This window comes from Nycticebus coucang, chromosome 18 (genome assembly GCF_027406575.1).
Source record: "Nycticebus coucang isolate mNycCou1 chromosome 18, mNycCou1.pri, whole genome shotgun sequence".
NCBI classification, from domain to species: domain Eukaryota; kingdom Metazoa; phylum Chordata; class Mammalia; order Primates; family Lorisidae; genus Nycticebus; species Nycticebus coucang.
Genome location: NC_069797.1, coordinates 58,458,553 through 58,478,469, shown reverse-complemented (window position 1 = coordinate 58,478,469; position 19,917 = coordinate 58,458,553). Strand labels below are relative to the sequence as shown.

The 19,917-nt window shown below is 42.8% G+C and overlaps 2 protein-coding genes and 1 pseudogene across 2 annotated transcripts; 1 reads left to right on the top strand and 2 right to left on the bottom strand.

The window, feature by feature from the left end:
- Nucleotides 1–315: 315 nt before the first annotated feature.
- Nucleotides 316–1,552, bottom strand: LOC128570056 (glutathione S-transferase A4-like). Its single transcript, XM_053568934.1, has 2 exons — nt 706–1,552; nt 316–433 (listed from the first exon to the last, which is right to left on the bottom strand). Exon 1 carries the CDS (start codon nt 1,550–1,552, stop codon nt 887–889), a length of 666 nt encoding a protein of 221 aa, XP_053424909.1. The 3' UTR covers nt 316–433; nt 706–886.
- A 5,413-nt stretch (nt 1,553–6,965) lies between these two features.
- On the bottom strand, nt 6,966–7,809 carry LOC128570065 (cytochrome c oxidase subunit NDUFA4-like). Its single transcript, XM_053568943.1, has one exon. The coding sequence runs from the start codon at nt 7,368–7,370 to the stop codon at nt 7,122–7,124; it is 249 nt and encodes an 82-aa protein (XP_053424918.1). The 5' UTR covers nt 7,371–7,809; the 3' UTR covers nt 6,966–7,121.
- Nucleotides 7,810–15,597: 7,788 nt separating this feature from the next.
- Nucleotides 15,598–15,957, top strand: LOC128570062 (cyclin-dependent kinase 2-associated protein 1-like; annotated as a pseudogene).
- Nucleotides 15,958–19,917: the final 3,960 nt, after the last annotated feature.

The following is a 19,917-nucleotide window of genomic DNA, read 5'->3' as shown; positions in this document are numbered from 1 at the left end:
GACTTCTATTGCTTCTCCTGGGGGTGCGAGTCTTCTGGCTGGTTTAGCTGAAACATTCCTGTCAAAACTGATCTCATCCAGGTCCACAAAGCTACTGGGTCAACAACAGTGGGGTGGGGCATCACTAAGGGAGGCCGACCTTTGTGTAATCCCTTGACCCTAACTTTCATGGAGCAGGCCAGGAAAACCCAAGGGTGGGAAATGGGCAAAACATGGGGGCTAAGATTGTACCAGTCTGGCTATGACAACGGACTTCTCTTCACTGTCCAGAGACCAGAACGGCCCCCAGTGGCACCCATAGTCGCTCCTGTGGGACCCAGTTCATTTTTTTTTTTTTTTTTTTAGGTAGGCATAGGCTTCTATTTCTTTATACCGAACGTTGATTTCATAAACATCGTTGACCATTAGCCACAATTGACAAGTTAAAAAGCACCTCAGGCGGGTGGCGCCTGTGGCTCAGTGAGTACGGCGCCGGCCCCATATGCTGAGGGTGGCGGGTTCAAACCCAGCCCCGGCCAAACTGCAACAAAAAAATAGCCGGGCGTTGTGGCGGGCACCTGTAGTCCCAGCTGCTCGGGAGGCTGAGGCAAGAGAATCGCTTAAGCCCAAGAGTTAGAGGTTGCTGTGAGCCGTGTGATGCCACGGCACTCTACCCGAGGGCGGTACAGTGAGACTCTGTCTCTACAAAAAAAAAAAAAAAAGCACCTCAGGCGTCCGAATGGTTTTCTATTGTGTTTATTCAGTGTCTGCCACTGATGGCAGCATGGCTTGTTCTTTTCAGACTCTTAGCCCCTAGAACCTACAGTTTGCCTGTTATTCACTATGGGTGGCATGTGCTGGTGCTGTGTTTAGATTGTCACTCTTGCCATCAGAAGACCTGCTGCCGTTAGAACTGCAGAATGTTCCTGACTACTTCAACATAGTGGCTGTCCGGGGGTGGCTTCCTTTGACTCCCAGGCTGCAGGAACTTCTTAATTGTGGGGATGTTGCTGATCTGTGTTTTAAATGCCGTTAGCAAAGGGAAGTCAGAAAGAACAGAAGCATCCAATTCTTCCACCATTAAAATAGCTTCCAGCAATTGTACATCTGCCCAACTGAATTTGTTGCCAACGAGAAAATCTCCTTGGTCTTTCAAAATCTTTTCAAAGACCGGCAAGTAGTGGGTTTTAGCTTTCTTCACCACTAAAGCCAAGGCCTCCTCTTTTTCTTTAGGGGGTTTGAAGGGAGCCACTGTTATCATCATCATCAGATCCAGGGTGCCATCGGTGTACATGTCAATCCTGACTCTCTCCTTCAGGTCCTTCCCGTAGAGGTCATGCTTAGCAGTGAGGTAGCTGAGGATGGCTCTAGTTTGCGTCCGCGGCATTCCATCAATTTCAACCGAAGGTACTTGGCGGAAAAGCAGGCGTCCATCTTTCTGCAACTTTTCATATTGTTCTCTTGTTTCAAAAGATTCTTCTTCAAACTCCACTCCAGCTGCAGCCAGCAGCCAGCAGGTAGACTCCATCCTGCCCCTGCCATGGAAGTAATAGAGCTTGGGTTTGGCTGACATGACTCCTGCCTTGGGGTTTTCTTTTTCTTTTTTTTTTTTTTTTGTAGAGACAGAGTCTCACTTTATGGCCCTCGGTAGGGTGCTGTGGCCTCATACAGCTCACAGCAACCTCCAACTCCTGGGCTTAAGCTATTCTCTTGCCTCAGCCTCCCAAGTAGCTGGGACTACAGGCGCCCGCCACAACGCCCGGCTATTTTTTGGTTGCAGTTTGGCCGGGGCCGGGTTTGAACCCGCCACCCTCGGTATATGGGGCCGGCGCCCTACCGACTGAGCCACAGGCGCCACCCGCCTTGGGGTTTTCTTATCTCTTCTAGGCTGTGTCTCATGAATCCCAGTTCATTTTATTTTATTTTATTTATTTATTTTTGGCCAGGGCTAGGTTTGAACCTACCACCTCTGGCATATGGGACTTGCGCCCTACTCCTTGAGCCACAAGCGCCTCCCCCCAGTTCATTTTTGAATACTAACCCACAGACGGGACCTTCCCCTCCCCCCCAACAGCTTCCCAATATTACTGGAATTCCACCACTCAAATCTGATGTTCCGCTATAGCCCCAGAACACTCCGGGGGAGCCCGAAACCTGAGGGACCACCTCCATTTAGAACCTTTTGCAAGGCACCTACCGGGTCCTAAATTCCTCGCACCCCAGTCTAACCCAGGAGTGCTGGTTGTGCCTAAGCCCCCAACTACCATTTTATCAGGCTTTAGCTTTAAACGGCGCCTTCAGCACTACCAATACTTCCAGCCACTGCCAGTGGGAGAGAGAAAGAACTTGAGTAACCCTCCAAGAAGTTCAAGGACAGGAAACCCGTCAAATCTCACTGTCACCAAACTCTTCCTACCCACTGTGCAACAGCACACAGCAGAGCCAGGATAAGACTTATTACACCCGAGCCCCCAGCATCTGGTGGGCCTGCACAACAGGGTTAACTCCCTGTGTGCACGGCGCAATCTTAAACCAAACCCCCAGGGTACTGCATCATGGTCCAGCTGTTCCCCACAATAACCTATTTTTCAGAAGATCAAATGGAAATTGCCTTTTCCCTGTCCCAAATGAGCCCCAGAACCAGATGGGCAGTGGATGCTGCCGTGGTCTTCATCTCCTCACTAGTAGGGCTAGGGATCACTGGCACCACTGGAGTGGGGACCTCAGCCCTAATAATACAGGACAAAAATTATCAGTTACTCAAAACTGCCATAGACCTGGGTTTGAAAGAAATAGAAAACTCCATTAGCCAGTTAGAAGAGTCCCTGTCTTCATTAGCAGAACTTGTGTTACAGAATCGGAGAGGGCTGGACCTGCTCCTCATGCAACAAGGCGGTCTATGCGCCGCACTAGGAGAACAGTGTTGCTTTTACAACAACCATTCAGGAATTATAAGGGATTCCATGGCTCAACTACGAAAAAGGTTGAGAGAGAGGGAATTGGAACAACAACAGCAGGCCTCCTGGTATGAGTCACTGTTTAATTGGTCTCCCTGGCTAACTAGTTTGATTTCTGCCCTAATTGGCCCCGTAATACTCCTCATACTCACTTTAACCTTTGGTCCCTGTGTTCCAAACAAGTTAATATCTTTTATCAAAGAACGGGTCAATATTGTCCAGCTTTTAGTCTTGAGGTCACAGTACCAGCCCTTAGAACAAGAAACCTCCCTGGGCCCATGATTTGGCCCAGATAGCAACAAACACAAGGGGGGAATGAAGAGGCCAAATGTGACTCCGTTTTGTAAGTAAGGCTCCATTTTGGAATCCAGCCCCGTTACAGGAAAAGGACCACAGTGATGTCCCTTCTGGGCAGGACTGATCAGCCCAGCTGGGGCCAGCCTATCAGAAGTGGACAGGCATCCCTTCCTAGAAAGTTTCTAATGCAAACTCACCCTATGGCACCTCAGACATATCAGGTGGCGCCAAGCACCCCTAGACAACAGCTCAGCCAATGGCAACCCCTCCCGACAAATGCCTGATGGAACTCCCCTGTGTGCCTTTAAAAACCCCCTACCCCCTACCCCCCCAGGCCATTTCGAGGTCACCCCTCCGCAGCTATGCTGTAGGGGGGAGTGACCCGGGCATATGCTTGAATAAAGACACTCCCTTGCTTTTACATGTGGGTACAGTGGTCTCTCAGTGGCAATTTCAGTCCTAACAGCAGCAGCACATTTGCACTACAGTACAGTACTCAATAGCCCTATGTGGCTGATGGCTCCTGTATTGAATAGCACAACTCTGGAAAATCAAAGGTAAACTAGGCTGAAGTTCTCTCTAGTCTCATGGGGCTTAATATTGGAAAGACATGAGAAAGTAAAATGAAAAGGCAATTGCAAAATTTGATAAATGTTAGGAAACAAATGGTATAGAGAGTATCAGGGATCTATTTTAGGCAAATAGTCAAATCTCTCTGACCAATAGACAGTTAAGCTGAGATCTGAAGGAAAAAAAGGAGTTAGCTTGGAAAGACTGAGAAGAGCCTTCGAAGGTATAAGTGCAGCTCAGGCCAATGCCCTGGGGAAAGAAAGAGGTGGTCTTGTTGAAGAAAGTAATAGACTAGAGATCTGAGGGTAAGGAGGGTTTTTAAGAAAGTTTAGATTAAGTACAAAGGTAGGTTATCAGATGTATACTTTGGGGTCACTCTTACTGCTGAACATTTATCTAGGGCTTCTGTACTAAGTGCTAGGGAGATGAGGGAAATACATAATTAAATGAAGAGGAGCACAGAAGACTGATTATGGCCTTTGGAATCAGAGACCTGTCTTCAAATCCCACTTCAGTTCCTCACTGTCAAATCTTGGGCAAATTACTGAAATTCTGAGTCTCAGTTCCTCACCTGGTAAAATGGAATTTTATAATTACTAGTAAAAGTATAATTTTGTAGAGTTGTTGTAAATAACATGTAAAACAACTAGCACATCACTGACTAGACATAAGGCAGGCACTAGATAAATAGTAGCCATTGTCACATAAGCAGTATGTTAGTGTTTAGCATGAAGAGGTTACTCATCATTGCTCACTGCATCCTTAAACTCCTGGGCTCAAGCAATCCTGCCTCAGCCTCCCAAGCAGCACCATGCCCAGCTAATTTTTCTATTTTTTTGTAAAGGCAGAGTGATCTTCCTGTCTCAGCCTCCCGAAGTGCTAGGATTACAAGCACGAACCACCATGCCCAGCCTACTTCCCTTCTTAATGTGACATGCTCTGGGACTTGGTCTTATGTCCTTTACTGTGTTCTTTGCTTAAACTTCCTCCCTAAGAGGATCTACCCATGTTCATAGCTTTAAATATCATTTGATGCTGATGGCCCCAAATTTATATCTCTGGTACTCACATTTTCAATGAGTTTTTCAACTGTGTATGTGACATGTCTTCTTGTGAACTTAGTGGGCATCTCAAATTTAATAGTGAGCCAGGCACAGTGGCTCCTGTAACTCCTATAATTCCAGCACTTTGGGAGACCAAAGCAGGAGGATAACTTGAGGCCAGTAGTTCAAGACCAGCCTGGGCAATGTAGCAAGACATCACCTCTAAAATTTCTTTTATAATTTTTTTTTGAATGCCTTATCCTGGCTACTTTGATAGGCTGATGCAGGAGGATCAATTGAGCTCAGGAGTTCGAGGTTACAGTGAGGTATGATTGCTCCACTGCACTCCAACCTGAGCAAGAGAGCACAACCCTGCCTCAAAAAAAGAAAAAAAAAGGCCAACCAAAACATAACATGGCAAACCAGAATACTTGGTTCTCCCACACACCTGTTATTTTCCTCTTCTTCCCCATCTCAGTAACTGACATTATTGCCCACCTAGTTGTTCAAACCACAAACCTAACAGTTAACCTTAATTCCTCTCTCCATCATCTCCCTGTATTCAGCCCATCAGCAGGTCCTGTCTGCTTTACCTGTATAATGTATCCTTTGTGACTGTGCTTTTCTCTATCTCCTCATTTGTCATCTCATCCTAGTCAAAGCCACTGTCATCCTTTGGTAGAACTATTATAATAGTAGTTCTATAAGAATTCTAACAGGCTCCTATCTGCTCTTCCCACGACCACATTCTTTTCTCCACTCAGCACCCATAATTACCTTTTTTTTTTTTTTTTTTGGTTTTTGGCCGGGGCTGGGTGTGAACCTGCCACCTCCGGCATATGGGACCAGTGCCCTACTCCTTGAGCCACAGGTGCTGCCCCATAATTACCTTTTAATATGTCAACCACAGATATGGTAGTATCTATTCAAGCTGCAATATAGAGTATCTCTGTGATTCAGAAATCTCAACTCTAGGGACATATAATGCATAAATCACCAAAATACACAAACAAGAATTTTCATAGGGGCTCCGTGCCTGTAGCTCAGTGGTTAGGGTGCCAGCCACATACACTGGGGCTGGCGGGTTCTAACCTGACCTGGGCCGGCTAAAAACAACAATGACAACTTTAACAAAAAATAGCTGGGTGTTGTGGTGGGCACCTGTGGTTCCAGCTGCTTTTTAAGGCTGAGGCAAGAGAATTGCTTGAGCCCAAGAGTTTGAGGTTGCTGTGAACTGTGATGTCACAGCACTCTAATGAGGGTGACATAGTGAGACTCTGTCTCAAAAAAAAAAATGTTCATAGGAACATTGTTCACAATAGCCCCATCTGGAAACTACCCAAATGCCCCTCCTACTGGCTCAACAGTAGGATAAATAATTAGATTTTAATATTGACACACAATGAAATACAACAAAGTATTAAGAATGGATGAACAGGGCTCCAGTGCCTGTGGCTCAAGCAGCTAAGGTGCCAGCCACATAACCCTGAGCTGGTGGGTTTGAATCCAGCCCAGACACGCCAAACAATGACAGCTGCAACCAAAAAATAGCCAGGCATTGTGGTGGGCACCTGTAGTCCCAGCTACTTGGGAGGCGGAGGCTGGAGAATTGTTTGAGCCCAGGAGTTGGAGGTTGCTGTGAGCTGTGATGCCATGGCACTCTATCCAAGGTGATAGCTTGAGGCTCTGTCTCAAAAAAAAAAAAGAATGGATGAACTATGTACACCATGGAATATTATGCAGCCTTTAAAAAGATGGAGATTTTACTTCTTTCATGTTTACATGGATGGAGCTGGAACATATTCTTCTTAGCAAAGTATCTCAAGAATGGAGGAAAAAGTATCCAATGTACTCAGGCCTACTATGAAACCAATTTATAGCTTTCTTTTGTAAGCTATAATCCAACTATAGCCCAAGAAAATGGGGAAAGGGGATAGGGAGCGGAAGGGAGAGGGGAGGATGGGTGGAGGGAGGGTAATTGGTGGGACCACACCTACGGTGCATTGTATGTGTGAAATTTACTAAATGTTGAATATAAATGTCTTAACACAATAACTAAGAAAATGCCGTGAAGGCCATGTTAACCAGTTTGATGAAAATATTTCTTTTTTTTTTTTAAGTTTCGGATATTTATTAATCAGTGTAATCCTCAACACAATACATCAACATGATTTCATGCATTTAGAGGAAAAATATTTCCTGGTTAAGTGGAAAATTGTGTGGATGGCTTCTGGAAGACCTTCTTTCTAAGCAGCTTTATTGTGAAACATTTGGTTTAGAAGTCTGGACCTTCTTTCTTCAGTTTGCTATAATCCACATTCACTGAATAGAACTTGTATTGATCAGTGGGACCCAGTTTGTTCCATGGTTCTGGATTATTCTTTCTGTCCCAACTAACATCTGGATTGAACAATGCCAGACGCAAGACATACAGTGCTGCTCCAGTACCTCTGGCTCCAATAAATACGAAGAGGGGAATCAGGCTTGGATGCTTCTTGGCCTGACCGAGGATCTGGCGAAGCATGTTTGCGGCAGTGGCCTTTAGTCTACAGGGAAAGAAAAATAAACCTGTGGGCCACGACCTGGACTAAGTCTGCACTGGGGCTCTGATGAAAATATTTCAAGTTGTATATAAAACTAGCACAGTGTACTCCATGATTGCATTAATGTACACAGTTATGATTTAATTAAAAAAAAGAATGGATGAACTAAAACTACACAAACAAGATTAATGAATCTCATGGAAATAATACTGAGTGAAAGAACCATGAACAAAAGAATATATATGATTCCATTTACATGAAGTTCAAAAACACAGTCAAAACTACAGTATTAGATTGAGGATATGGTTTATCCTGGGGTGGATATCAACTAGAAGAGAGCATGGGAGAGGGAGCTGAATATACTGGTTATACTGGAATGTTAATTTTGTAAAAGTTCAAATCATGAAAATTGATCTAAGATTTGTGTCCTTTCCTCTGTGTATTTTATCTGTCAGTAAATAGTTTTTTAAAAAGCAAGCCAGATTATGTCTCGTCCCTACTTAATTACCCTCAGTGGTCTCCCAGAACATAGACTTTCCTGAATCCCCCAGGTGAAGTAGCTCTACCTACCCTGCCCCAACTTATTCTCTATCATATTATCTTCTTTTATTTCCATCATGCCTACTGTATTAGTTTGCTAGGGCTGCTGTAACAAAGTACCACAAACTGATGTAAGACAAGAGCTCAATTGACTCACAGTTCTGGAGGCCAGAGGTACAAAATTAAGGTGTAAGGCAGACCATGCTCCTTCTGACGGCTTTAGGGAAGAATCTGTTCTACACTTCTCTTTTAGGTTCTGGTAGCCTCAACTGTTCCTCAACACGGAGATGACCCTGAGTCTCTTCACATCATCTTCCCTCTGTACAAGTCTGTCTCTTTGCCCAGATAGCCCCTTTTTATAAGGACACTAGTCGTATGAAACTAAGGTTCAACATAGCGACCTCATTATCTTGATCATCTGCAAAGGCTCTATTTCTGAAAAAGGTCATATTCATACTGGAAGTTAGGAATTCAACATCTTTTGGGGAGGCCACAATTCAGCCCACAACACCTACCATTATCTAAAACTATCTTATTCACTTGTCAAATTCTGTCCTCTAGAATATAAACTTGTAGGGTAATTCACCATTGTATCCTCCCAAACTTAGAATAGTGGCTGGCACATAGTAGGTCCTCAGTAAATACCTATTAAATCAATGATTTAGGTATGTTCTAGAAGTGGGAACTTTCTTTTTTTTTTTTTTTTATTGTTGGGGATTCATTGAGGGTACAATAAGCCAGGTTACACTGATTGCAATTGTTAGGCAAAGTCCCTCTTGCAATCATGTCTTGCCCCCATAAAGTGTGACACACACCAAGGCCCCACCCACCTCCCTCCTTCCCTCTTTCTGTTTCCCCCCCCATAACCATAATTGTCATTAATTGTCCTCATATCAAAATTGAGTACATAGGATTCATGCTTCTCCATTCTTGTGATGCTTTACTAAGAATAATGTCTTCCACGTCCATCCAGGTTAATACGAAGGATGTAAAGTCTCCATTTTTTTTAATGGCTGAATAGTATTCCATGGTATACATATACCACAGCTTGTTAATCCATTCCTGGGTTGGTGGGCATTTAGGCTGTTTCCACATTTTGGCGATTGTAAATTGAGCTGCAATAAACAGTCTAGTACAAGTGTCATTATGATAAAAGGATTTCTTTCCTTCTGGGTAGATGCCCAGTAATGGGATTGCAGGATCAAATGGGAGGTCTAGCTTGAGTGCTTTGAGGTTTCTCCATACTTCCTTCCAGAAAGGTTGTACTAGTTTGCAGTCCCACCAGCAGTGTAAAAGTGTTCCCTTCTCTCCACATCCACGCCAGCATCTGCAGTTTTGAGATTTTGTGATGTGGGCCATTCTCACTGGGGTTAGATGATATCTCAGGGTTGTTTTGATTTGCATTTCTCTAATATATAGAGATGATGAACATTTTTTCATGTGTTTGTTAGCCATTCGTCTGTCGTCTTTAGAGAAAGTTCTATTCATGTCAGAAGTGGGAACTTTCTAAGCAATGTAAGTCACAACTTTGACTTCACAAAAATGTAAAACTCTTTGCACATCTGAAAAATTTATATTGGTGAGACCCTTCATAAAAACTAAATTATTTAGGAAAAATGTTAAGAATCCAATACCTGGGCAGCACCTGTGGCTCAATGGAGTAAGGCACCAGCCCTAGATGCCGGAGATGGCAGGTTCAAACCCAGCCCAGCCAAAAACAAACAACAACAACAAAAACCCAATAGCTAATAAGGATGCAAACAGATAATTCATAAAAGTAGAACTACAACAAATACATGGCAGAATGTTCAGCTTTGCCAGTAATCAACGATACCAATTAAGATAACAAGGAAGAGGCAGGGTGTGGTGGCTCACACCTGTAATCCTAACACACTGGGAGGCCGAGAGGGCTGGATTGCCTGAGCTTAGTAGTTCAAGACCAGCTTGAACAAGAACGAGACCCTGTCTCCACTAAAAATAGAAAAACTAGCCTGGAATCGTGGCAGGCACCTGTAGTACCAGCTACTCAGGAGGCTGAGGCAAGTGGATTGCTTGAACCCAAGAGTTGGAGGTTGCTGTGAGCTATGACACCATAGCACTCTACCCAGGGCAACAGAATGAGACTCTGTCAATAAAGAATTAAATTAAATAAAATAACAAGGAAGTGTCATTTTTTGCTTTTGTTCCCCAAATATATAACAATCAATACTGGGCAAGGCACCATGAAACAGGCTTTCTCATACACTACCAGAGGCAGAATAAAAACTATGTGCAATCATTTTGGAAAACAATTGCCAATTTTTTTTTGTTGTTGTTACAATTGCCAATGTTAATCAAGAGACATGAAATAGCCACACTCTTAACTCAGTAATCTCAATTATAAGGCCCTGTCATAAAGAAACAGCTCTTCATTTCAACATTATTATAATCACCAAAACAGGAAACAATGGACATTTCCAGCAGTAAAGAAATACATTAAGGTAGCACATTTGATATAATACAGCCAAGAGAATTATAAAACTGTATAGCAACATGGGAAACTGTTAAATGCAAAAGGCAGGATATAAAAATTGCATATAGAGGCTTGGCGCCTGTAGCTCAAGCGGCTAAGGCGCCAACCACATACACCTGTGCTGGCGGGTTTGAATCCAGCCCAGCCCTCCAAACAACAATGACAGCTGCAACCAAAAAAAAAAAAAAAAAAAAAGTAGCTGGGCGTTGTGGCAGGCGCCTGTAGTCCCAGCTACTTGGGAGGTGGAGGCAGGAGAATTGCTTGAGTCCAGGAGTTGGAGGTTGCTGTGAGTTGTGATGCCACGGTACTTTACCCAGGGCCATGGCTTGAGGCTCTGTCTCAAAAAAATAAAAATTGCATATAGACTACAATTGCATCTCATCAAAATTCAAAAGTTTTGCAATTCAAACAACACCATTAATAAAATAAAAAGACAAGCCATAGATTAGTGGAAAATACTTGTAAATCATGTATTTTATGAAGGACTTGTATTATAATATATAGAATAGCCTTATGTAACTCAAAAATAAAGACAACCCAATTAAAAATAGACAACACCAGCTGAGTGTGGTGGCTCACACGATTAATCCTAGCTGTGACACCATGGCACTCTGCCCAGGGTGACAGCTTGAGACTCTGTCTAAAAAAGAAAAAGAAAAAAGAAACAAAAATAGCCAGATGTTGTGGCAGGTGCTTGTACTTCTAGCTATTCAGGAGGCTGAGACAGGAGAATTCCTTCAGCTTGGGAGTTTGGGGTTGCTGTGAGCTACACTGACACCATGGCACTCTAGCCTGGGCAAAAGAATGAAACTGTCTTAAAAATAAAAAGGGGCAGCACCTGTGGCTCAGTGAGTAGGACGCCGGCCCCATATACCGAGGGTGATGGGTTCAAACCAGGCCCCGGCTGAATTGCAACAAAAAAATAGCCAGGTGTTGTGGCAAGCGCCTGTAGTCTCAGCTACTTGGGAGGCTGAGGCAAGAGAATTGCTTAAGCCCTGGAGTTGGAGGTTGCTATGAGCTGTGACGCCACCGCACTCTACCCAGCTTCAGGCTCTGTCTAAAAAATAAATAAATAAAATAAAAATAAAAATAAGGAGGTGGAGCAAGATGGCAGCTGAGTAACAGCTTCCCTGCAACTAGGCATGGTGATTCTGAGGAGATAAGACTCCAGGCATCTCTGGCTGGTGGGATCTGCCTATAATCATCCCTTTGAGGATACAGGGAGTCAGCAATGGACTTCTGGACCCCAAGAGCAGGACAAAAACAGTGGAAAACTGACAAGTGGTTGTGTGTGTTCGATCCACCTAATCCCGCTGGCAGCCGTAAGTACAAGCAGCAGTGAGACTGCAAACCGGAAAGGTCTTACCTGTGAAATGTTTCCGTGTTTTTGGACTTGGCACTCAGTTGAACTGCCTTGGGGAGAGCTTGAGCAGGAGTGTGGAGAACTTTGGGCATTGTCTAGGGCCCCAGACTGAGCCGCTGAGCCAGACGGAGCTAATAGTGTTCAGCTTTGGGCCGCAGGGAGCCCTCGTGAGAGAACTGCCCCGGCAAGCTCAGCCCTCAGGGTCGCAGAGCAAGGATCGGGCGGAGCTAGTAACCTAGTGACTGAGCAGCCTAAAGGTGGGGACTGAGCTGCCTTACAGCCTTAACCCTCAGGGGCAGAGTGAGACCGGTTTTGGCACACTGGCGCCTCGGGCTGTTGCCCTGGGTAGAGTGCTGTGGTGTCACAGCTCATAGCAACCTCAAACTCCTGGGCTTGGCACCGCCTGGACCTCCATAAGACCTGTGCTATGACCCCCAACCCACAACCTGTGCGCCCACCGGGCCTCTGCATGCCCTGACCAGGAACTGCAGGAGCTGTGCAACCCTGCATCCTCCCTCTTGTACTCTCCCTGCCTCCACACCAGCCTGCTCGTCTGGCCAGGGACTCTGGTAGCCGCGTGCCCTCCGGAGCCCTCCCTGCGTCTGCACAGAGCCCTTCTCCTGGCCAGAGACTGCTAGAGCCTTGGGCTGTCTGTGCCAAAGTCACTGGGTGCTAGGCACTCCCAGAACCGTGCGCACCACCTCCCGCCCTGTTGCTGGATCTGGGTGTGTCACACTCCGGAGCTGCTTCCACAACCAGAACTCCCTGGCTGGGGCAGCCCCAGAGGAACTACACAGGGTCACTCCCTACAAAGATCCAGCAACAATAGAGTGATCCCGCTGGGGTCTAATCTTGGAGAGACACCTCCCCAACTCTGAGGATGGCCAGAGGCAACGGTGAAAAACAATCATGAGGTGAAATCTACAGATAAACTCTGGCAATATGAATAATCAGAGTAGATCAACTCCCTCAAGGATCAATGGGGCAGACACAGCACAAGATACCATGCACAAATAGCTGAGATGTCAGAAATTGAATTCAGAATCTGGATAGTAAATAAGATCGAATTAGAATTCCAAGCAGTAACCTAAAAGATATCTCAAGAATTCAACAAATTCAAAGACCAAATGACCAAAGATTTTGATACATTGAGACAAGAAGTTGCAGCCCTCAAAGATCTGAGAAACACAGTAGAATCCCTCAGTAACAGAATGGAGCAAGCAGAGAAAGGATTTCTGACATTGAAGACAAAGCTTTCAAACGCTCCCAAACTCTCAAAGAGGAAGAGAAATGGAGGGCAAAAACAGATCACTCTCTCAGAGAGCTCTGGGATAATTTGAAGAAAAGCAATATTCGTCTTATAGGGATCCCCAAAAGCAACAAAGTGGCTTCACAAGGCACAGAGTCTCTTCTCCATGAGATTATGAAGGAGAACTTTCCAGACATGCCAAGAGATTCTGAAATTCAGATAGCAGACAGTTTCAGAACTCCAGCACGACTCAACCCAAATAAGACATTCCCCGGACACATCATAATCAATTTCACTAAAGTTAATATGAAGGAGAAAATTCGGAAAGCAGCCAGACGAAAGAAAACCATCACCTATGAGGGCAAGAATATTAGAATAACTGCAGATCTCTCTGCTGAAACCTTTCAAGCTAGAAGAGGACGGTCACCAACTTTTAATCTCCTAAAACAAAATAACTTTCAACCCAGGATCCTGTACCCAGCTAAACTGAGTTTCATTTATGATGGAGAAATTAAATACTTCAATGACATTCACATGTTGAAGAAATTTGCCATAACTAAACCAGCTCTCCAGGATATTCCCAGACCTATCCTCCATAAAGACCAGCATAATCCTCCACCACAAAAGTAAACCTACCCAGAAATTTTTGATCAAATTCCAACTTCCACAGTTGCAAAAGGATTAAAAATGTCCACCGGACTCTCAAAAGGCTTGTCAATATTCTCAATTAATGTGAATGGTTTAAATTGTCCTCTAAAGAGGCACAGGTTGGCTGACTGGATACAAAAACTCAAGCCAGATATCTGCTGCATACAAGAATCACAACTTACATTGAAAGACAAATATAGACTCAAGGTGAAGGGATGCTCATCTATACTCCAGGCAAATGGAAAGCAGAAAAAAGCAGGCATTGCAATCCTATTCGGAGACGCAATAGGCTTTAAACCAACTGAAATAAGGAAGGATAAGGATGGACACTTCATATTTGTTAAAGGTAATACTCAATATAATGAGATTTCAATTATTAATATTTATGCACCCAACCAGAACGCACCTCAATTTATAAGAGAAACTCTAACAGACATGAGCAACTTGATTTCCTCCAGTTCCATAGTAGTTAGAGATTTTAACACCTCTTTAGCAGTGCTGGATAGATCCTCCAAAAAGAACCTAAGCAATAGCTTAGCTTTTAAATCTAATAGAAATATTAGATTTAAACTTAACCATTCAACATCTGGACTTAACAGACATTTACAGAACATTTCATCCCAACAAAACTGAATACACATTCTTCTCATCAGCCCACAGAACATACTCCAAAATCGACCACATCCTAGGCCACAAATCTAACCTCAGCAAATTTAAAAAAATAGAAATTATTCCTTGCATCTTCTCAGACCATCATGGAATAAAAGTTGAACTCAATAACAACAGGAACCTGCATACCCATACAAAAACATGGAAGCTAAACAACCTTATGCTGAAGGATAGATGGGTTATAGACAAGATTAAGAAGGAAATCACCAAATTTTTGGAACAAAACAACAATCAAGACATGAATTATCAGAACCTCTGTGATACTGCAAAAGCACTCCTAAGAGGGAAATTTATAGCACTGCAAGCCTTCCTCAAGAAAACAGAAAGAGAGGAAGTTAATAACTTAATGGGACATCTCAAGCAACTGGAGAAGGAAGAACACTCCAACCCCAAACCCAGCAGAAGAAAAGAAATAACCAAAATCAGAGCAGAATTAAATGAAATTGAAAACAAAAGAATTATACAACAGATCAATAAATCCAAAAGTTGGTTTTTTGAGAAGATCAATAAAATAGATAAACCTTTGGCCAACCTAACCAGGAAAAAAAGAGTAGAATCTCTAATTTCATCAATCAGAAATGTAACGATGAAATAACAACAGACCCCTCAGAAATTCAAAAAATCCTTAATGAATGCTACAAGAAACTCTACTAAAAATTTTCATTTTTAGAAATATGAAAATCCGAAAGAAATTGACCAATACCTGGAAGTATGCCACCTACCAAGACTTAGCCAGAATGAAGTGGAAATGTTGAACAGGCCTATATCAAGTTCTGAAATAGCATCAACTATACAAAATCTCTCTAAAAAGAAAAGCCCAGGACCAGATGGCTTTACGTCAGAATTCTACTAAACCTTTAAAGAAGAACTAGTACCCATATTACTAAACCTCTTCCAAAATATAGAAAAAGAAGGAATATTACCCAACACATTCTATGAAGCAAACATCACCTTGACCCCCAAACCAGGGAAAGACCCAACAAGAAAAGAAAATTATAGACCAATATCACTAATGAATATTGATGCTAAAATACTCAATAAGATCCTAACAAACAGAATCCAACAACACATCAAAAAAATTATACACCATGGCCATATTTGCCCGTGTGGCTGTCAACAACAAAAAGCGCGTGGGCGCTCGGCGGTTGCGGGGACGCCTGGCCTCGCCGCCGCAGCTGCCCTGGCGGCCTGGCTCCGCTGCGCCTGGCACACCTGCCGCCTAGGGGGATGTCTTACAAACCGAACTTGACCGCGCACATGTCGCCGCCGCCCTCAACGCCGCTGGGAGCGTCCACTCACCTTCTACCAGTATGGCAACATTCTCACAGTATGGACAGCTGCTGAGTGACTAGGGCCACTATCCCTAGGCTACACCCAGGGAATTGGGAATAGCCAGGTGCCTCAAAGCAAGTATGCAGAGCTGCTGGCCATCACTGAAGAGCTGGGGAAAGAGATCAGACCCACCTACGCAGGGAGCAAGAGTGCAAAGGAACGGCTGAAGCGTGGAATCATTCAAGCTAGAGGATTGGTTCCAGAGTGCTTGGCTGAAACGGAACGGAATGCCAGATCCTAGCCGCTTTTTTGGTTTTGACGGTTTTCCATCTTTTTAGGAGAAGTTGCAGTTCATCTCTCCTGTTCAAGTGAAACTTTTGTTTTCAAAATGGTCGTTTGTTTTTTCCTCCCATGGTTCACTTAACTCAGAACCTACTGTCTCAAAGATTGAGAAAATATTTTGCAGTTAATTAGGATTTTAAGTAGTTAGGAACCACTTTGGATTTTTTTTTTTTAAGCATTGATTCAAAAGATGCACGTGAAGTTATCTTACAGCGAACTAGTTTGCCCCCAAGACACCCTGGTCTCCTTTTACTCTTTTGAATATATTTCTGTTTATCCACGTTGTTCTTTGTTCCTTTTCGTAAACTGATGCAGCTCTAGGGATTGTTTTAATGCACACTGACAGCACGCTCTCCTTAGTAGCTGGTCCCCGTTGGCCATACAGTGTAGATCTGCTTAATGTAACTTCCTTTTTGCTTATGCATTTGCATGACTATTAGTGCTTTGAAGTCAGTTTAAAAAATGCACAAGTTATAAATACAGAAGAAAGAGCAACCCTACCAAACCTAACAAGGACTCCCGAAAATTTTCATACTAAGACTGTAAGTAGATTTCAGTTCTGCATTTACTGTAAGTTGATAAAAAAACATCTGGAAGAAAATGACTAAAACTGTTTGCATCTTTGTATGTATTTATTACTTGATGTAATAAAGCTTATTTTCATTAAAAAAAAATTATACACCACGACCAAGTGGGATTTATCCCAGGGTCTCAAGGCTGGTTCAATATACGTAAATCTATAAATGTAATTCAGCACATAAACAAACTAAAAAATAAGGACCATATGATTCTTTCAATTGATGCAGAAAAAGCTTTTGATAATATCCAGCATCCTTCATCATCAGAACACTTAAGAAAATTGGTATAAAAGGGACATTTCTTAAACTAATAGAGGCCGTCTACAGCAAACCCACAGCCAAAATCGTATTGAATGGAATTAAATCGAAACCATTTCCACTTAGATCAGGAACCAGACAAGGTTGCCCATTGTCTCCATTGCTCTTTAACATTGTAATGGAAGTTTTAGCCATTGCAATTAGGGAAGAAAAGGCGATCAAGGGTATCCACATAGGGTCAGAAGAGATCAAACTTTCACTCTTTGCAGATGATATGATCGTATATCTGGAAAACACTAGGGACTCTACTACAAAACTTTTAGAAGTGATCAAGGAATACAGCAATGTCTCAGGCTACAAAATCAACACCATAAATCTGTAGCCTTTATATATACCAACAATAACCATGCTGAAAAAACAGTCAAGGACTCTATTCTTTTCACAGTAGTGCCAAAGAAGATGAAATATTTGGGAGTATACCTAACAAAGGACGTGAAAGATGTCTACAAAGAGAACTATGAAACTTTAAGAAAAGAAATAGCTGAAGATGTTAACAAATGGAAAAACATACCATGCTCATGGCTTGGAAGAATCAACATTGTTAAAATGTCTATACTACCCAAAGCAATATATAATTTTAATGCAATTCCTATTAAAGCTCCATTGTCATATTTTAAACATCTTGAAAAAATAATACTTCGTTTTATATGGAATCAGAAAAAACCTCGAATAGCCAAAACATTACTCAGCAATAAAAACACAGCAGGAGGAATCATGCTACCAGACCTGAGACTGTACTATAAATCGCTAGTGATCAAAACAACATGGTATTAGCACAAAAACAGAGAAGTAGATGTCTGGAACAGAATAGAGAACCAAGAGATGAATCCAGCTACTTACCGTTATTTGATTTTTGACAAGCCAATTAAAAACATTCAGTGGGGAAAGGATTCCCTATTTAACAAATGGTGCTGGGTGAACTGGCTGGCATCCTGTAGAAGACTGGAACTGGACCCACACCTTTCACCATTAACTAAGATAGACTCTCACTGGATAAAAGATTTAAACTTAAGACATGAAACTATAAAAATACTTGAAGAAAGTGCAGGGAAAACTCTTGAAGGAATCGGCCTGGGTGAATATTTTATGAGGAGGTCTCCCCAGGCAATTGAAGCAGTATCAAAAATACACTACAGGGACCTGATCAAACTAAAAAGCTTCTGCACAGCCAAGAACATAGTAAGTAAAGCAAGCAGAAAGCCCTCAGAATGGGAGACAATATTTGCGGGTTATACCTCCAATAAAGGTCAAATAACCAGAATCCACAGAGAACTCATATGTATTAGCAAGAAAAGAACAAGTGATCCCATCTCAGGGTGGGCAAGGGACTTGAAGAGAAACTTCTCTAAAGAAGACAGACGCATGATCTACAAACACATGAAAAAAAGCTCATCATCCTTAATCATCAGAGAAATGCAAATCAAAACTACTTTGAAAAAAAAAAAACTACTTTGAGATATCACCTAACCCCAGTAATAATAGCCCACTTAACAAAATCCCAAAACCAGAGATGTTGGCATGGATGTGGAGAAAAGGGCACACTTCTACACTGCTGGTGGGAATGCACACTAATATGTTCCTTCTGGAAAGATGTTTGGAGAATACTTAAAGACCTAAAAATAGACCTGCCATTTGATCCTATAATTCCTTTACTAGGTTTATACCCAGAAGACCAAAAATCACAATATAACAAAGACATCTGTACCAGAATGTTTATTGCAGCCCAATTCATAATTGCTAAGTCATGGAAGAAGCCCAAGTGCCCATTGACCCACGAATGGACTAACAAATTGTAGTACATGTATACTATGGAATATTATGCAGGCTTAAAGAAAGATGGAGACTTTACCTCTTTCATGTTTACATGGATGGAGCTGGAACATATTCTTCTTAGCAAAGTATCTCAAGAATAGAAGAAAAAGTATCCAATGTACTCAGCCCTACTATGAAGCTAAATTGTAGCTTTCACATGAAGGCTATAACCCAACTATAGCACAAGACTACAAGGAAAGGGCCAAGGAAGGAGAAGGGAGGGGGGAGGTTAAGGTGGATGGGGGGTAATAGGTGGGGCCACACCTATGGTGCATCTTAGAATGGGTACAGGCGAAACTTACTAAAGGCAGAATACAAATGTCTACATACAATAACTAAGAAAATGCCATGAAGGCTACGTTGAACAGTTTGCTAAGAATATTTCAGATTGTATATGAAACCAGCACATTGTACCCCTTGATTGCACTAATGTACACAGCTATGATTTAACAAAAAAAAAATAATAAATTACTTGGATTGAGATTTGTTAAAAAAATTAAATAAATAAATAAATAAATAAAAATAAGGCGGCACCTGTGGCTCTAAGGAGTAAGGTGCCGGCCCCAAATGTCGGAGGTGGTGGGTTCAAACCCAGCCCCAGCCATAAACTACAAAAACAAACAAACAAAATAAATAAATAAAAATAGACATCAGCTGGGCGAGATGGTTCATGCCTGTAATCCCAGCACTTTGTGAAGTGGGAGGATAGCTCAAAGCCAGGAGGTTTCTTTGTTTTTTTTGCAGTTTTTGGCTGGGGCTGGGTTTGAACCCGCCACCTCTGGCATATGTGGCCGGCCGGTGCCCTACCCCTTTGAGCCACAGGCACCACCCCAAAGCCAGGAGTTTGGAGACCAGCATGGACAACATGGCAAACCTAACATCTACAAAAATATTTAAAAATAAGCTAGGCATGGTGGTGTGTACTCATAGTCTCAGCTACTTGGAAAGTGGAAGAGAAAGGATCATTTGAGCCTAGGAGTTGAAGGCCTCAGTGAGCTATGATCAGGCCACTGCACTGTTGCCTAGATCCTATCTCACAAAAAAAAAAAAAAAGTTGGGGCGGTGCCTGTGGCTCAAAGGAGTACAGCTCTGGCCCCATATGCTAAAGGTGGCGAGTTCAAACCCAGCCCCGGCCAAAAATTGTAAAAAAAGTCAAGGGGAAATTTATTTCAATAAACAGATAGTTGTCACATAAATATATGATAAGTAAAAGAAGCCAGACACA

Coding starts and splice junctions, on each gene's coding strand:
- LOC128570056 (XM_053568934.1), bottom strand. CDS start 1,552: ATGTCAGCCAAACCCAAGCTCTATTACTTCCATGGCAGGGGCAGGATG.
- LOC128570065 (XM_053568943.1), bottom strand. CDS start 7,370: ATGCTTCGCCAGATCCTCGGTCAGGCCAAGAAGCATCCAAGCCTGATT.